Here is an 18,525-nt window from a genome sequence, read left to right on the forward strand (position 1 = left end):
GCAGGTTATAAATTTCAGCTGGGCACTAAAGCCAAGCAGCTGCAAATGAGGCAAATCAGCTCGTTACCCTTGACAGGACAGAGGGATGGCTTCTGTGACAAGGATCCTTCAGTTGTTATTTTACCCTTGGCCGCTAACCTTGTGATTAATGTGGAAATAACATAGATAAGTACCCACGTTAAGATACTAATGAGTTGCCTGCCTTGAGTGATTTGTTGTGGCATCTAACTGCTTCTTCTCTTCCTTCCTTTTTGTCACCCTGCAGTGTTCTGTGCCAAGGTCTTTGTGGCTAGGCTGCTCCAACCTGGTAGAGAGCATGTGCGCACTGAGATGCCTGCAGAGCATGCCCAGTGTCAGATGTCTCCAGGTGCCTTTCTTCTTTCTTGTTGTAAATGTTATGCGTATGCTGTTGAACATTTGTTAAACTCTCAGGACTCTGTTTAATCAAATTGTTAAGTCTGCTAAATGTTTGTTGTGCATCCTTTTCTGAAATCTTCTACTTAAACTGCCATTTGTAGGAGCGAACCTTAAGAGGGCTTTCTGTGCTGTGTAGGCTCCTAGGGGGGGTGGTGAACTTGTGTGTTTTATTGCCTGCTTACTGAGGTTGTGATATAAGTAGCATAGTTGTGCATGTTGCCTGCCACGTTTTGCTTTCTCATTTAATTTAAAAGAAACAACAACAACAACAAATCAAAACATAATGAGCTTTGCCATTTCTCTGAAACTGCAATGAACTGACTAGCTTGTGATATTTGTGTGATTTCATTTAGCAAGGTTAAGCTTTTTGTTTTCTCCAAAGGGTAATCCTGGTTATAGCCTTCCATTACAGGGGTTGGTCATGTTTGAATGCAGGATAGTTAGGATGGAATCCTGGAGCTCTCTGAGTTCCTCCGTTAATTTAGCTTCTTAACTTTAAAATAAAGTGAAGAGCGAGGGTGGGAATTTGAAGAGCACTACGACTCAAGTTCTCTGTTCCTTTTCTTTTAGTGAGCTGTTGAAGCTGAGCCTCTGTGATTTATAGGTGGGGGAATTGCTGGTGTTTCTTTGCTGGTTTGGGAGGGACAGAAAATGATAAAAAGGAACATTTTGATACCAGTTAACAATTTAGAACTCTGAGGATATTTACCTTGGAAAGAAAATGCAGAGCATGTGTAGTAATTGGGTGGCAGTTCCTGATGTTTCTGAATGTAACATTTTTAGCAGAACATAACTATTATTTTATATTAGCATTTTTAATAACACAGTAGGGCTATTCAGTGGCTCAGTGTTTCATGTGTACAAAACAAATACTTAAAAGGAACTGGGTTTTTGTGAATGTAAACGTAAAACATTGTTTTGTTTGCAGTCCATTAGGCTGGGTAGACACTGGGTAACATGAGTGTCTTGCCTTCCACATTTATTTAAAAACCTCTCCTCTTCCTGCAGAATATGCCATTTGAGTTCCAGCAAACTTGAGTTGCAGGATAGGAAACGTTTTGCTGCCAATACTTATCTTTTAAATGCTGGGTGTTGATCTTGGTTTTATGGACTGAAAGCCAAGGGGAGGGTTAGCTGCAGGACCCCCACACAGGGAATTTTGAAAAGAAATCTCTGCAAACACCTGGTTTGGGAATTTCAAGGACACCTTAATGATGAATCTGAAAACTTAATGGCTGTCCCAGGTTCTTAAAAATCACCTCTGGAAATGTCTCTTAGCACATCAGGACAAATTAACTGGGTGTTTTTTCTCCCCACTAAACTTTTTATTAACAAACAGAAAAAAAATCCATATATTCAATTGAAATAGTAGCAAACCTATTTATTATGAACACTTTTTTTCCTTTCTGTTACAGTGTCTCTCAGTATGTGCATGGTAGTTAACTGTAAATTGAAGAGGTGAAAGCTCAGACCAGGCTGGGCAGTAGATTAATTAATGCAGAATACACTGGATTACAAACTTCTGTTGATAATACCAGATAAAATACCAGTCTGTTCATGAGCATACTGCTTTATTCACAAGGGTTTTGGAAGCTTGTTATCACACAGATGTGGTGGCATACATAATTAAAAACCATGGCTAATGTAGCTGTTAAGTCAGGATGTTTCACTCTGAAAAATTTCTCAAAACTGGACTGTTTTCAGGAATTGTTAGAGGTCTGTCAGCTTTCGTGAAAACCACATTTGAAGTACCAGTTAATTTGTGTAGGCTTTTTGCTCCATGTGCCTGTAGGAGTTTAACAATCCCAGAACATTTTTCAACTAAATAGTAACAGCTAAGAGGGTTAACAAATTTCAGTAATGAAGTCCCTCACTGCAAGGACAACCACATTGTTCAAGCTGCTGGGTTGCTCTGAAGCTGTTGGGAGCTCATTGTGTGGAAAGAAACCATTTTGTGTGTCCAGCCTGTTGGACTTCAGGAGTTACTGAGGAGGGGTTTCAGTAGGGTGTTTCACCCCTCTGCCTGTTGCAGGGCTTGTGCTTTCCTGGAGGGTTGTTTGGAGAGCAAGAGGGATAACTGTCCTAAGTAGGTACCTACGGGGGATGCTGCTTGGTAAGATGTAGAGAAAGCTCTTTTAATTTGAATTTGTTCCAAAATGAAGGCATTTTTTTTGTTCTTAAATATGTTTTTGTTGTGTTTCTTTTTTTTTTTTTTTTTCTAAGAACTGCAATTAGGAGTAAAATGTTTTTAATCTTCTGGAAGCATCTGTGGGAGATACTTTTTTTTTTTTTAAAAAAAGCTTCTCCTTTCAGGCATCTGACTAGGTGATGCCCAAAGGGGAACTTGGAAATTAAAGTGGCACCAGTTGGTTTTCCCCATTTTTAATTTTGGTACCATGACCTGCCCTTGATTGTTTCCTGAGCTATAAGCCCACACGTAAGAGCAGGTAGGGCAGATATACCAGGAGCACACACTCAATTAGCATAATTGTGATTAATAGGAAGTGCTAAGAGGGAAATACAGAAGCCCTTCAGTGATTCACAGAGGTTACCTCGGGGTTTTATCTGTTATTGTGTGGATATGTAGAGTAATTAGAGAATGGACTAGAAAGAGGAGGAAAAAAACCCTAATCTTTAATCTAGAGCCTTGTAGAATTTCTTCAGGAAGCTCTTTTTCATTCTTAGTGGCTTTTCAAACATTGAGGCTTCAAGGAATAATCTGTCATCAGTCTAAAGAAGAAAGCAGAGATTACATTTGCTTGTGCCTTTCCATAATGTTGTTAGCAACCATAAAACCTAACAAGGCTTTTCTAAAATCAAGCTGTAACATTTAAGCTAGTATCCTGTGATGCCAGTAGGTTTTTGGTGTTTGCTTTCTCTAATGCAGAAAAATACCTTCATAGTTGCTGGAGTTTACTGGAGAAATACTTCCTTTCTGCATTCTGTGAGCTGTTAGTAAATGGACAAGAGAGAGATAGATAGTTTATTTAAAAAATATTTGTTCCCATTTGTGGTATTTGAAGTTTGCCCTCATCTGTTCTGATTTTCAGTGTAATTAATTTGAAAATAAAGTCCTCTCCAGTTATTATCACTTGCTATTGTTCTATTGAAAATCATATATTAAATGCAGTTCATAATACTTGAAGCTGTTATATGTTCTGAGGCCTTGTTTTTAACTATGTAATTATCTTTAATAGTGTTTTTGTACCAAGGAGCTTAGCATTATGAACACATTTGGATTCCAGTAGCTGCTGTTCTCATCCTCTCTTTTGATATGTATTTGACTGCAAGATTCAAAGCATACTGATCTCTTATTGAGGTGTTTAGTGAAAATGGTTCTATTACCAGTTGTGTAAGGCAACTGTATGGATACTGTCTTCCATAGCTTCATCCCCATGGATGAAATGATCCCCATGATCCCTACCTGCAGTGGTCTTGAGCATATTTTGTCACTCTGATTTGAGAAACAGCTTCAACAGCTCTGTCACACAGAAATGTCCAGTGTTCTTGGCTCTATGAGTAGACATCACCAGTGTGAATTGAAGACTAATCATTAAGCAGCAGAAGCTAAGTACCCTTTGAATTACTGCATAATGTGGGACGTGATGAGGTAATGCTTGGGGAATAAATTATTAGATAGATGTAGTGAAATTAACCTAGTAACCAAATACTGCTCAATCAATTCTTTGTTGTATTCAATTACCCTTTTCCTTGAGTATTTTTTTTTAAGACATCATTGTATCTCTCTTCCGAAACAACTCTGCTTAGTGTTTTCTTGCTTATTTAGATCCCCCCAACATGTTTGGTTTTTTTCCTACTCCATTCCATTTATTGTCCTTAATGTTTTCAGCTTAATTGTGTGATGTATCGTGCTCTTCCTTTTATGTTCACAAGTGGGGTAGGTAGCTTGAAAGTTTTAACAGAACGCTGATTGACTTCAGGAACAATAAACTTCTCACTTCCAGAGCTTCTGATGTGAGAAGTCACCTTGTTTCTCCAGAGGTCAGGATTTACCATTCCTGTAGTAGCCTTTACAGGCTTGAAGCTACCCTGACTCCTGCTCCTGTTGCTCAGTGGTCCAGAGGCTTGTAACAGTGCCTTTCTCTTTACCTGTCCTTTATCCTCAACTGCTGCACAGTCCAGTTCAGATCAAGCTTTTCCTTGATCTCCATTTTCACTCTTTCACCATGTGTCCCGGTGATGGACAAGCAGTAGGAAGGTGACATTGACTTAATTCTTGCCACTGTCACTCCTGTTTATAAAGACAGGGGTGTATTGATTTACTCTCCATAACTGGAAGCTGTCTTCACAAATACGTGGATTTAAAAGCCTTTTGAATTGGCCGATTCATAATTTATTGCTGTTCTGAAGAATTTACTATTTGCCAGTGGCAAGTGGAGTTTGGGAGTGTTAGGGGTTTAATATTTATTCCTCACAGGAGCATTCCCTGCAAAGGAAATTATTTGTTAGCAATAAGGAATCTTAGTGCTATCACTAAGTGGTATCACTTAGTGCTATCACAGCTGAAGAGAGCCACAAAGAAGGAAATTATTCTGCTTATTGATAAGACAAATTTAGCATTGACTTGCTTAAGCTTCTATTTGTTATTCTTTACTATTTGAGCTTCTCTTGGCTGATGTTTCTGTTCAGATACCAGAAGGAAGTACAACAACAGAAACTATAGTTGTAAAAAATTGTACTTGGAGAGCAAAGAATTCCAATTTATTTACATGAAAACTTCATCATCCTTTTCACAGTACAAATTCAGGCATGGGACATGATGCAGTATTCTTCAAATGACAATGAGTGCAGTAGATGCATTCTGCTAAAACCCTTTCCTGTGGTGCATGAAATCACGAATTGGAAGATGATGAATAGCCTGTCGCTGGGTACTCTGCATCCTTTTGAAAATCTGACTCTTCTGTGCAGCTGTTAAAATGACTTGTCATAGCTAGACAATTGCTTTGCTTCTTCTGTTAGGTTTGAAGTAATTTACAAATACCTCTTTGACATGTTTTCTAGTATTTTGCCTCAAAACTGTTGAACTGTTCGCATTATTTTTAAAAAAGAAACAACAATCCAACACGTCCATTAAAAAGAAATGCATAATTGGTTCATTTATTTTTTTTAAAGGAACAGAATGTTCTCTCCAATATCTGAAATATTTGTGCTTGTCTCTCTGTTTTAAACAGGCTTCTTTCTGAGACAGGAAGCTTTAGAACTGACCACAGTATTTTAGAAGCAATTAAAGATACCCGTGCAGTAGACCTGTTGCCATTTTGTGTAGTGAGGTGGCCCAGATTCCTCCATTTGTAGATGTAAATGTGTCCACTTTTCTCTCTGTTAACCAGCAACAGTGCTTCCAAGTATTGTTGTTTCTTCTGCCTTAATCTAGGGTCTCCTCTCAAAATTAATAGCACTTTGGGTGTTTTCAGCAATTTCTCATAGTATCTTTTTTTAAAGTTCTTAGGATGTGTGTTGCAGACTTGGAGAACTGATCTCACAGCTCACTTTGGTGATAGTGATGTATATTATAGGTATTTTGCAAAGGGAAAAAACTTCATTTTACCTTTTTTTCACGCCCCTTCTCTTTGTGCTTCAGTGCAAAGACAGTCCTGTGGTCTCTGCCAGAGCACACTCCAGTATCCCAGTGAGTTCCTTGGAGAGCCCAGCATGTATTTCAGATCCAGGGCAGTGGCTGCAGGGGTGACAGCAGCTTGCTTGTGGTGCTTCCTGTTGCTGTGGCCACAGCTTGTTGCTGGGTCTAGACACCAGCACGATAAGCAACTGTAAATGGCAGGGATTGTTTTTTATCTACGCACGATTTATTATCTGAAGGAAAGTGTGATGATAAGCAGTTTTTCCAGTCATCCTTTGTGCATCTGGGTGCTTTCAGTTTTATGACTGTAATTATTAACTGAGCCTGTTCTTTCTTAAGGGCAAAACGAGAGACCTTTTCTTTATTGGGTCAATTGCTTATTTTTAAGTAGAAGTGAGTGGTTACTTACTACACTTCAGCCAGTGAGCTAGCATTGAGCTACAAACCAGAGCTCTTCCTCAGTAGTTTTCCTAGCAGAGGGACAGAAGATTGACTTGGACAGAAGAGTGACTCCATCCAGGGGCCTGCTTCTCTTTCTAAACAGCTTTTCAAGGTATCTTGAAAAGTTATCTTGTGCTGTTAGTTGGTGGGCAGTTCTCTCACTTTTATTCTTTCTTCAGAAGCTGTCAGTATTCAAAAGCCAGTAATTTACTTAATCGATAATCTTTATGGTAGAGATTAGGAGGAAGTGGTGATATGATCCCTCTTGAGAAGTTTCACTAAACTGCAAAAGGGACTACTGAATGTAGAAAAAGTAATGTGAGCTTTGATGTCCTTGCTCCTTCCGGTGACTTTCTAGCCAGCCTTTAACTAATGTTTCGTGCTCCATTTAGAGATCACAAACTACTGTGTTTCAGACTGGGAAGGATATGTCCCTAAGGAGACAAGTATATTTTTTTGGAGATGGATTCATGTACCAACACAAGGTACCAGATCTTGCCTCAGTAAATCTGGAGCCATTGCTTGTAACTGCAACAGAGGAGCATCATCTAAAACATAAATTTGTTCCTCAGAAAAGATAACACAATCACGCTATGCTTAATATATTTCACAAGTAGTGGGCAGGAGCTGCTGCTCCTTATACCTGTTATGATTTGCAGGAGACTATGGCTTTGAGTGGAGAGATGTTGTTAGCCACACCTTTGTGTTTCTGCTTTCTCAACCTCTTTTGGAAAAGTGAATTTTTTGGCTATCTGATCCAGTTTCGGTGCAAAAAAAATGTGCTAGGTAATGTGCCTTGCTCCCTGTCTGCCTTCCAGTAGTGCCCTGCTTCTGCTGGGAGGGAGTGAAATCTTTCTCAGGAAGGGAAGTGCCAGACAGTCTGGTCCAGGTATATTTCATTCAGCCCTCTTCCTTGCATGAGTTTGGTCTATTTTCCAGGGAAGAACTTTGAAGGAAAGAGAAAAATACAGTGGAATCTTTCCCACTAATTATGTTGTGGAGTATCTTCACACAGCACTGGTAGATGACTTCTCAGAAAGGTCAGTGGCAGGAGGATCAGATCCCTTGCTTGTGGGGAATTAAGCAGCAGTCTTGATACCAGTGTTAGTCATGATTTTGCTGAGATATTAATAATTCCAGTCTAGGAGTCATCATTGTAAGGACATTTTATTCTTTCATTGTGAAGTTCCCCTGGTGCTTAGCAGGCAGATAATTCCCAGGTTTCCCTGGACCTCCTTTATTTTCATCCATTGAGTTGTTCTGTAGGTCTTCATGGCTGTGGAAGTCTCCACATACGTGGTTTGGTTTTTGTGGTCCTCTGAAATGGTGGTAGGCTCCAAAATAGCATCAAAAGAGGCATCAGACTTGAGGACAGGACAGCTGTCTGCAAAGCCAGCAGCAGGACTGAGCAGATTTTACCAATACCCATTGTCAAGTATGGAAGAAGTGGTACAGCAGAGAAAGGAGAAACTGTAACCAAGCTCATTTATTACTTTTCATACTATTTCTATAGCAAAACAGTCATGTTGCAAAGCCCAGCTATGGAAGAGAATTACTTTGTGGCACAGGATGGGCTTTGAGTGCTTTGGACAAGTGGATTTTACAAATCTTTCAGAAGTTTTAGTGTTGACTGAGATTAAACCCTTAGAAGGCAAAACTACAGTCAAATTGTAGGGGAAGTGGAACAGAAGGTAAACTTAGAATGCAAGAGGTATCTTAACAATAAAATATACTACTAGTAGTTAGATCAAACAGTAAAGCTTAATCATTAAAAATGTTGGCAACTTACGACTAAGTTTTATACTAGGCCTAGAACATGATCAACTTTAAAAGGATTCTTCAATCTTAAAACTTAACAATGAGCAATTGCTTAATATTAAGTGCACCAATAAAGACAAACAAGGAGTTAATGTCTCTCACCCTTTATGTGGTCCTGCAGTAGCTATTAAATGCTTTCTGAGCCCTGCTACTTTCCAAGTTAGCCTTCAGTGCCGCTTGTCGGAAGCAAAAGCCCTCATAGATTCCAGGTCACAGAAACCGTAGCTGGCACTTTGTTTAGTGCCGTCCTTTTGTTCAGAAGGGGAAGAAACATTTTTCATATTGAAGTGACATCAAACCCAGCTGTCTTGAGAAAGTGAGGAGCTGATGGCTGGCATGCTGTGGTGGTCACAGCTCTGGTTTCAGGGCCTGGTTGCACAACGTGCTTGTTTCGGCTGTCGCCTGCTTACCACCTTCTTTTCCTGTCTTGTAAAGTAAGTCACTGATGTGATACAGATTAAAAATAATCTTCTGAAAAGAGGAACCTCAAACATTGGGCAACTGTTCCTCCAGTTTTCAAATCCTTTTCTGTAGAGTCAGATGTGCCTTTTGTATTAATCATCTGTATCTTGAAGTTGTAGGGGGAGAAGTGGTGCCTGCCTTACAGGTCAAGAGCATTTAGACATCCTTTATATAAATCATGTGAAATCTAAATTATGCAATTGCACATTCCTTTTAATACCTAGATAAAATCAGCACTTGAATGCAGAGTGTCTGGCTAACCCCAGGCAAGGCTGAGTGGATATTTGAAAAAAACCCTTTTTTTACATCTTGTATTACTGGAGGCTTTTCCCTTGAGCTGAAGCTAGTCTGCAGCCTTTTTTGAGATAAGGTTTTCTCCAGGCTTTTGATTGCTTGGGTATCAGCAACTACAAAAACACACTGAAATAGTGTTATAAGCAGAAGGTTGTGTTTCAGACAATTAGTGAGTGATTAGGATTTCCTGCATACTTAGAATGAATTGGTACAGTTTCATGAGCTGCCAGATCTGAAATACATTGCCACACATCTTTGGAGGGAAAAACTGGAGTTGGAGCAGCATGGGATTCTTTCTTGGAGTAGCTGGCTGGTTTTAAGCTTCAGTTTTATTGACCATTTCATTGTGGTGGCTACTTTTTCTGTTTCTTTTGTGTGTAAATACGTTTTATTTTGCAAAAGACAAGTGATTGAGGGTTACTGCAATTTTATTCTTTCAGGTTCCTTAGCGTTTTTGAGTAACCTTTTCATAACTTTTACAGAAAAAGTTTGTATAGCAACGTCTTCAAAATGTGGTTGAAGTTTTGCTAATCATTGCTGCAGAGCAGAATGAGAAGCAATTCTGATGGAGTTCTGGTGGCCAGGGAAAGCAAGGAGGGATGTAGACAAGAGTGCCATGATCTACCCTTAAAAACATTAGAGAAAATACACAGGCATGCTTGGATTAAGGTGTTGAACATTTAGTTGAAGCTTAGAACTGCGTTTGATTTCTCCAGTCCTAGTGCATTAGTGCCAGGGAATTTGTAGCTGTGGGCTTGTAGATGTTTGGAGTTGCTTGTTTTGAAATTGTTTTTCAGTTTTGTGTGCTTTGATATATGGCGCTTCTGTTTGTTGCTCAGCCACTTTTCATGTACATGTTTGTGAAGTACATGTTTGCTGCTCCTCCTCCTGTTCCATCTTACTGTTCTGTTTGAGAGTTAAAGGGTTGCGGATGTTTTCTAGTCTTGGGGTGAGACAAAGGTAATAAGTACCAGTGCATGTGTTTAAGTGGTAGTGGATATAAGAAAAAAAAATCTTAGGTTTTGAAAAACGTGGCTTAATGATCTGGATCTTTAACTGGCTGCAGAGTCTTTATTTCTGGTTCCTTCCTACAGCTTTTTAGACATCATCGTGTTGAAGATTGTGCCTCTTTTCTGGCTGGCACCTTGAGGTAGCTACATTTGGAGAGAGCTGGTTTCACATGGAGCCAGCAGCAGAGATCTGGACCTAATTCCCTCCAGGAATTTTAACTTTGCCCCAGGCAGCCAAGTTGTAAATGTAGTTAATCCTAACACAGGCTAATTTATTTTTGATGAATCTGAAGTCATCTAATTACTAGCTCAGTCTGAAATTTGCTGCTGAGGTGTTACTTACCCTACTTTTAATCTGAAATACTGTGGAGGGGCTTATGAGTTGTGTAGGAGAGAGTGCTGTGTTTTCTGACTTGTTTGCCCACGAGCAGAGAAAACTGTACAACTTCCAGGTTTTGTACACAGTAATTCGAATTTTCCCTTGCACCTGGCTCAGGGTGGCCATTCAGTACAGAGGCTTTTGGATGCTGCTGGTTCAGGGCTTTGACACCTGAGTGCTGCTGTAGGAACAGTGTGCTGAGGGGTGCACCAGCTCTAATTGCTTATGGAGTCCTTGAAGTCAGCAGCTGGTTGTGTGCTTGAATTAAAGTGGCTCTGATAGATGTGCTAATTTGAGCAGTCAGCAGTGAAAAGCAACTTTTTAGATCGTTTGTTTTCCTTTTACAAGCCCTATACATTAAGTAAATAAGTGCTATAAATAAGTAAATGGAAGGAGGTTCCCTTGCATCTGCTCTGAGTGCTTGTAATCTTGAGCCAGTATTTTCCCCTCAAGTTTTTATTTGTGATGGTTTTTTAATATGGGAAATAGAAGCCAAAGAGGCTCTTTAATAGGTATTGAGACAGTTTATAAGGTAGTAAATACTATTAATGTTTCCATTATACCAAAAAGGAATATTGATAATGCAGAAACAATAATTGTAGCTGAGAACTTGAGCTAACTTTATTTAAAAAAAAAAAGTACTTTGCACCTACTGTCTGTGCACATTTCTATAGTTTGTCATAACCATGTTTCTGATGTCAGCATTTTATAGTTACAGTTCTTATTTGCAGGCAGAAAGTACTTCTCTTTTGGGGTATTTGTACTTTAGTGTTGTGAAAGTCAATTCAAAGATGTTTTAGGAAAGTGGTTGCAACTCTTTCCAATGATACCAATGATAATCCTGCTGACTGCTTTAATATACTATTTAAGTGTTGAGATTTTTCTGCTCTGGGCAAGAATGTGCCTTGCTGTTGTACTGCACACAGCCAGTGTCTGCCAGGGGAGGCTGAGTGACCTTATGGTTAAAGCCATGGACTGAGACAGCTGGAAAACAATCAGCTCTTGTGAGCTGAAGGTGTAATTAAACCTCCAATTAGGCTGGGAAAGGGCTGCAGAGTCCAGCTGGTTAGAAAATAAAGGCAGTTTTCATCTAAAGTAAAACAGGAAGCCTCAGGTGGAGCATTGCTGACTTGCTGGCTCCCCTTTCTGCTGGATGCTCTTTCACAACCTAAGATTTTTTAATTATCAGTATTATTGATTCTAATTTTTTCAGCTACCAGCTTGAGCAAGTAGACACTGTGGAAAATGTTCCAGCCAGGCTGGATGTAGCCCCAAACATTGCCTTGCTGAATTTAAAACTGCATTTGGCTTTTTTTTTTTTAGTGAGCTGATTCAGCATAAAACTGATACTTTAAGTTTTGAGGGGCAGGTGTAGAGAAATGTATTGAAAAATATAAATATATACGTATATATTTGGGGCTCAGTGTCTTTCTATTCAAAATAGTTTGCATGATGTGCAAGTTTTGCAAGGCTTTGTGCTTCGGTGTGTGGAATGGTGCAGGGATGAGTCATCAAACTGCTACAATTACACAATTCAGCCCTCATTGTCCATGTAAATACAACATATTCATAGAGGATGGATACAAGCAGGTTTTGATTACTGACTCTTGACTCCAGACATTCCAAAAATTAAATGAGAGTTGGGGTGTGTTTGAAACAGTTAGGCCAGGAGTTTGTTAGACAGGATCCTGCAGTACCTGTTGAGGTAAAGGAGTAATAAGCTGTTACATATTAACAAAAAAAAAGCCTCAGCCCAGGAGATCTGGAATTGGCTGATGGATCAAAAGCATCTTTCCCATCTAATTTTAGAAACTATACCTGCTGCTGAAAACACTGTGTGTCTCTGGGGATTTCAAATTATTGTTGTTGGTTTATTTTTTTCCAGTGGTGTCAGTTTGCTGAGTGGAAATACAGGTGTGCTGGAAAACAGCTGGTGTCTTGGACAGAAGTAGCACATTTTTGTTTGTTTCTTATTACATCCTAAATTGACTGCTCATTTAATCAGTGATTTAATTATTTATTTATTTAAAATACTAATCTCTATGAGAATCTGTACTGCACTATTCCGGAAGCTCCAGAAGCCAGCAGGGTGATGTTGCTGTCAGAGTTCTTACATCACTGGCAGTTGTGCTGTGCAGGTTGGAGTGTGAATTTCCACATTAACTTCTCTGCTGGGTAGTTTCAGGCTTTCAGGTGGTTTCAGTCTGTGCTTACAGCTGCCTGCTCAAAGGAGGTACCATCACCAACAGCTCCCTGGTGAAGTCGGAGCCCTTGCTTAGTGTTTTGTGGAATTGGATCAGAACAGTAATTCTGAACTGCTGATAATTATGTACATAATTTAATTTAAAAAAACAAGTTATGTGGTTTAGTCCTCTGTGGACACAGCCCACTCTGACTTCTGAAATTCACCTCATGCTTAAGTCAGACATAGTGAATATTAAGAGAGGCAGTTATGTATTTACAGGAGATCAGCAAACTAGTTTTGTAGTGAGGGGAAGATGAAGGCTGAGACTTTAGAAACAAAGTTAAAATAGTGGTACCACAGTTGCCAGTACTCAAATCATTAGTGACTGGACAGGATTGCCTGCTTGTTTTCTTTTGAACCTGCAAAAATAACTATTCTGGAACATTTAGGTAAAGAATGACGTGAGATTTTCTGCCTCTGAGCAGAGAGACAAAGGCAGGCAACTGTTGGTTTTTGAGGATTTACTGATCTGGGCAAAACTTCCTTAAAAGTAGGTCCTTCAGAGGTGTCAAACTGAGCATATAAGAGTATTAGTTGTCTTATAAAAACATCATAATTAGAACTTGTGGTCCTACTGTGGTGTGTGTCTGTTGGGACTTGAGGCACAGACTGGATAGCTACTGGTACTGAATTTACCCTGTCTTCCTCTAAACTTCTTGGTACTTAGTCACAGGCCAAATAAAAACGATGCCTTTTTTTTTCAGTGTGGGCTTTTTTTTCTATTTTTACCTTCAGCTGTTGGATCTGGGTAGATTTTTTTAGTATTTCAAGTATACTTTAGTTTGAACTTCCAGCAATAACTCCCCTAAAATAAAACCTGGCAACAGGGAGAATAGCTAGCTAGGTAAGAAATGAAGCATGTTGAACTTAATTTGTGCAGATCTGTAGTGCTTATATAAATAGTTTAATTTAAGCTGAAGCAAGCAGTTACTAACACAGATGTCAAATACAAACATGTCCATGGTCAGCAGAGCTACCTTTCAAGTTAGAATCATAGAATATCTCCAGCTGAAAGGGAACCATAAGGTTGATTGTATCCAACTCCCTGCTCCTCACAGGACTACCTAAAACTAAATGAAATTTACTTTCATCAACCTTAAAACTTTGTTTTTGAAGTGCTTTTTAGTGACTGTGCACAGTAGAATCTATTTATGTATCATCAAACATCTTCAGAAACTCTTTATTTGGAAAATCATTTGGCTGTGGGCTCCATTTTCTGCTTTTCTCAAGGGATTTATTTTTCTTTCCTGCTGCAAAAAGGTACGCTTATCTCATTAAATTAAAAAAAAAAAAAGAAGCATAATTTGTCTTGTTATATAATTAATGGAGAAATATTGAAAGCAACTGCTTTCTGCAGGCAAAGTGAGTGAGGTTAAACCTGTAGCTGGAGGTGTGCTGTTGCTGGTGTGCTCTTTGTGAAGCCAAACAGCTTTATTGCCCAGATTTGAATAGCTGTCCATACCTTTTTATTCCTGGATCAAAGGAATGAGCATCTTTTATGTCATTCCTCTGTATCTAGCCCATGGCTATGCTTTTGAAGTCCTTTTTTTGAGTGATTAATCTGTGCAGTGGTTAGGATAAGAACACTTTGTTAGTGACCACCTATTTCTGACCTGGTATTTGGAAGCACTGTAGTACTTCTGCCTTTCTTTGCAGACTGGTATATACAGATTTTGAGGGATGAGATATGTGAAGGATTTGTTCCTTGCTGTGAGAAGAGCCAGTTCACATCTTGTGCAGTTTAAGTTAGTGGTTCTCCAACTTCTTTTAGTGTTTGTGCTACAATGTGTTTTTAAGAGTCTCTGAGTAGTTAAAAGAAGCAAATCCCCATCAAGATGATGTTAATAAACACTGTTTAACTGATTTTCCTGGGTTAGAAAATGGTGATCATTACATCCTAAGGAGAGATTTGAATTAATCTTGAAGTGTTTTAAACCATTTAGGGTTTTCTGGCTATAAATTAAAAGCAGGAAGGCAAGAGGGTAAAGATGGCTTGCTTCCTTACTGATGTGGTTCAGTTGTCACATAGGATGGTGGATTCCTCTCCTCCTCTGGGTAAATGTGTAATTAATACCTTCAGAAGTCCTTGTGCTGGCAGAACTGGTTTCAGAAGGCAATTTGAGTGTGCAGAGCTTGAGCTTAATCTGCTGTGCTTGACTTCCAGATACCCAAGTATGTATTAGTTTTTATCATTTCTTCAGCTTCTCTCAAGTCAGATGTAGATGTGATTTGTTAAAGGAAATCAGAGTCTGTTTAGCTGAGCTGTTCTGATTTTTTTTGCTTATTTTGTAATTTTAACTGAAATTTCCTGGTATCTTTCCAGTGAGTGGGAATTTTGTCAAAAAATAAATTTAAAAATACCTTGGTCTATAACTCAGATCAGAATTACTGATGTAGTCTCAAGGGTACTGGGAAATAGAGGTTCTTATTTTCTATCACTTTCCCTTCAATTATAGCGAAAAATAGAATAATTGAAGACTGCTGTTTGTTGGGTTTTTTTCAAGGTAACACAGCTATTGTCTAGTTTTATCCATCCATCCTTTGTGTCCTGTGAATCCATTCTTTGGTTGGAAGAAGTTTCTCATGGAAGAAACTTGGCAGTGTTGTCTGCCTTTCTGGGTACTGCTACTGCTACTTGTGTATCTTTGGCAGTTCCCAGGATTAGTGCTGTCACTTCTGGAATTGCTCTTCTGATACTGGAACTCAAACCTGTTTCCAGAACAAGGCTGCACCACGCTGGCTCTCTTCAGAGTCAATTAAGTGACTTAACAGTTCTCCCAAGTCCTGAAGCAAGGTGCAAAGCCAAGCATTGCCTGCCTGCAGCTAACAGGAATCTGGTTGGCCTGTAGAGGTTGCATAGATTTCTGCTAGAAAAGATGCAGCTTTTTTCTATCTATCTATCTCATGAGGCAGATGAGCCTTGTGGGCTGAGTTCTCTTTATCTGCAGACAAACCAAAGTGCTTTTGCACCTAGTGTGATAAAACCATGCATATGTGGGACTGTTATTGCTTGAGACACCAGTTTTAGTTGCTACCAGGTATCTAAGGATCTTAATTGAAACTGTGATTTATGATGTTCTGTAATACCTACAAAACTGTTTGCCTTTGGGGATCATTCATGGTTGTTTTTATTTTCGAAGCTTTTCATAACCTCCCAAGGAAATGAGCTGTCTGTAATTATCTTTGTCAGTACTTCTCTCTCCTAATGTAATTTTTGAAGTTGTCATGTTCATCTGCAACTCATAGAAATCCCAAAGACTTGAGGTATTGTGGAGCAGAAAGACTAAAGAAAGCTTGAAGTTATTGCAGAACTAGGTGAGGATTATGGGATGCAAATGTTCAGGGAACAAGCTTTTATTATCTGCAGCTTGTAGAACAATTTGTAAATTTTCCTACCATGGCTGGTTTTACTGTTAGTGACAATAAAGACTTTTCGCAGTGTAACTTCATTCCGTTGGGTTGTAACAACTATAAGGCAACAGAAAACATCTACTCTTAGATCCATTGTTACCACTTTGCTGTTGCTGCCATTCCCAGTAGGGGATGGATAGAGCTTATTCCAGGCTGACTAATTAAGGAATGACAGCTGGTTGGAAATATTATTCTTCTTTCATAAGAGCTGTGAGCAACTGAACAAGAATTTCTGGAAATAATGAACTTCCAAATAGGGTCAATTGACAATATTTAGAAGCTGTTCTTCCACTGTGAGAAGCTGTTAGGCTCTTATGGTTGTGGGGGTAAAAAGTCAAGCCTGTTCTTGCAGTGGCTTGAGATGCTGAGGGGGCTGGAGCATCTACCATATGTGGAAGGCTGAGAGAGCTGGGGCTGTTCAGCTGGAGAGGAGAAGGCTGAGAGAGGATCTCATCAGTGCTGGTCAATATCTGCAGGGGATGTCAGGAGGATGGGACCAGACTTTTCTCAGTGGTGCCCAGTGACAGGACAAGGAGCAGTGGTTATAAACTGGAACACAGGAGATTTAAGCTAAACATAAGGAAAAACTTTTTACTGTGAGGGTGGCAGAGCACTGGGACAGGCTGCCCAGAGAAGTTGTGGAGTTGTCTCCAGAGAAGACATTCCAAACCTGTCTGGAAGTCTTCCTGTGGGCTCTACTGTTGGTGGTTCTGCTCTAAAAAGGGTTGGACTAGATGATCTTCAGAGGTCCCTTCCAGCCCTGACCACTCTGTGATTCTGAGACAATCTGTAAGTGCAGGTCAGTCACTGCCTTGCTGGAGTAACTGTAGGGGAGCTCATCACCTGCATCATCAGGCCTTGAAGCTGTCCAGCAGCAGAGCTCAGAGAGCTGGAGTGGGCTCTGTGTTGCATCCCCTTTAAAGCTGTTAGGGAAAACTGTGAGGCAGGTTTCTGTGGAAGGGTGGGTGGGGTAAACATCAAGGTACAGGTTGAGAAAAGGCAGCAGCATGATGTAAGGGGAGAGTTGAGCTAGTAGATGCTAATCTTCCTTCTTGCACAAGAGCTGGCCTTCCCCAGCCAGGACAAGTGACAGCAGCTGGTAGGAATTCTGAAATTCTTCTTTTGCCCAGTGCTGTCGATGTACTGGACAGATTAGAGTTGTCTGATTGCTTCTTCCAGACAACAGGACAGGATCCACCCGCTCATCTTTTACTCTTCAGTTAATAGGCTACGTGATTTAGAGACGCATTGGTGTCTTGAGTTACCATTTGTGTGATCTGAGGAATCACTCCCAAAACAGTTTAAGACAGAAGCAGAGTGAATTTGTGCTCCCTCTTGTGGCACCCTGTGGTGGGAGAGCATCGTTTGCACGTGGGTGCTGGTTATGAGTAGTGTAGTTCTGAATAACTGGAATGATCCTCAGGAGACTACAATTTTGAAAATGTGGAAAGGGTGGTTTATTTTTCCAGCGTTACTGTTTGCTGTATGTCCAGAGACACTAATGTGTGTGTGTATATATATGTATTTAAATAACACAAAACATTTACTGCCCTTGTCCATTCTTGGATTCCTCAGTAGTTTTTTCCTGGGCCTGTATTTGTCATTGTTACATGTGTCATAACCAGACAGACTGGAGTTTTCCCGTCACCCAGTGGACATAGTTTACACAATGTAATCTTTTGTCTGTGCCTTGCCTGCTTTCTCGTACCTACATGCAAGGCAGGAAAGGATTCAAAGTGAGGTTGAGACAAAGCACTGGAGTCAGGCAGGGAAGAAAGGCTTGCTGGTAGGGGTAATGCTGTTAATTTGTCAAGTGTTTTGGTGGTGGTGCAGTACAAACCTTATGCAAGAGGAGGTGGTGAAGCAGTGAATGCTTTGGAGGTGGGATTGTGTTTTGAATGGGGGTTGGATGTAGTTGTTAAGGGGTTAATCCATAATCTGTGATGGTGAGAGTAAAGGGATTGTGTGATTTATTCCATCATGTGTTTTACTTCAGTGTGCTGTTCCTCTTTCTGCTGAGACAGCTGATAGAGGGGAAGAAGGCTGAAATAAAGACAGATTGTTTTTTAAGACCTTGAGTTTTTCATGACAGCCTCTGGCAGTCAGCCTGTGTCTCCTGGGTGGGAATAATGGGGAGGACAGGCTTGGTGGCAGGCTGAGTGAGCAGGGATGGCCTAGGTGTGGGGTACCAGTGAACAGTTAGAAAGAGAGGGTAACTGGGGTATAGACAGCAAAAAAGGAGCAGATAAATAAAACATAAAAAGGGAAGAAATGAGTGAAAGATGTTGAAAAAAAGATCAGCTGTAAAAGGAACATTTGCAGCTGAACGTTTATGGCAATTCTTACAGCTCACTCTTGAACAATAGGGAAGAACACAGTAGGGAGGAGCAGTTATGATGAGGGGAGAGCACTGTAATTAAGTCAGGGTGAAGAAAGTTGGTGGCTGCCA

The 18,525-nt window shown here is 39.9% G+C and overlaps 1 protein-coding gene across 1 annotated transcript in view; it reads left to right on the forward strand.

Annotated features, from left to right (window-relative positions):
• Positions 1-271: 271 nt before the first annotated feature.
• Positions 272-18,525, forward strand: part of FBXW11 (F-box and WD repeat domain containing 11) — a 49,911-nt gene continuing 31,657 nt past the window's right edge. The window contains exon 1 of the mRNA XM_010005457.1: positions 272-367. Within this exon, the coding sequence (XP_010003759.1) occupies positions 317-367 (51 nt within the window). The 5' untranslated portion in view covers positions 272-316. The remainder of the gene's footprint in view (positions 368-18,525) is intronic.

This window comes from Chaetura pelagica, unplaced genomic scaffold (genome assembly GCF_000747805.2).
Source record: "Chaetura pelagica isolate M959 unplaced genomic scaffold, ChaPel_1.0 scaffold581, whole genome shotgun sequence".
Classification (NCBI taxonomy): domain Eukaryota; kingdom Metazoa; phylum Chordata; class Aves; order Apodiformes; family Apodidae; genus Chaetura; species Chaetura pelagica.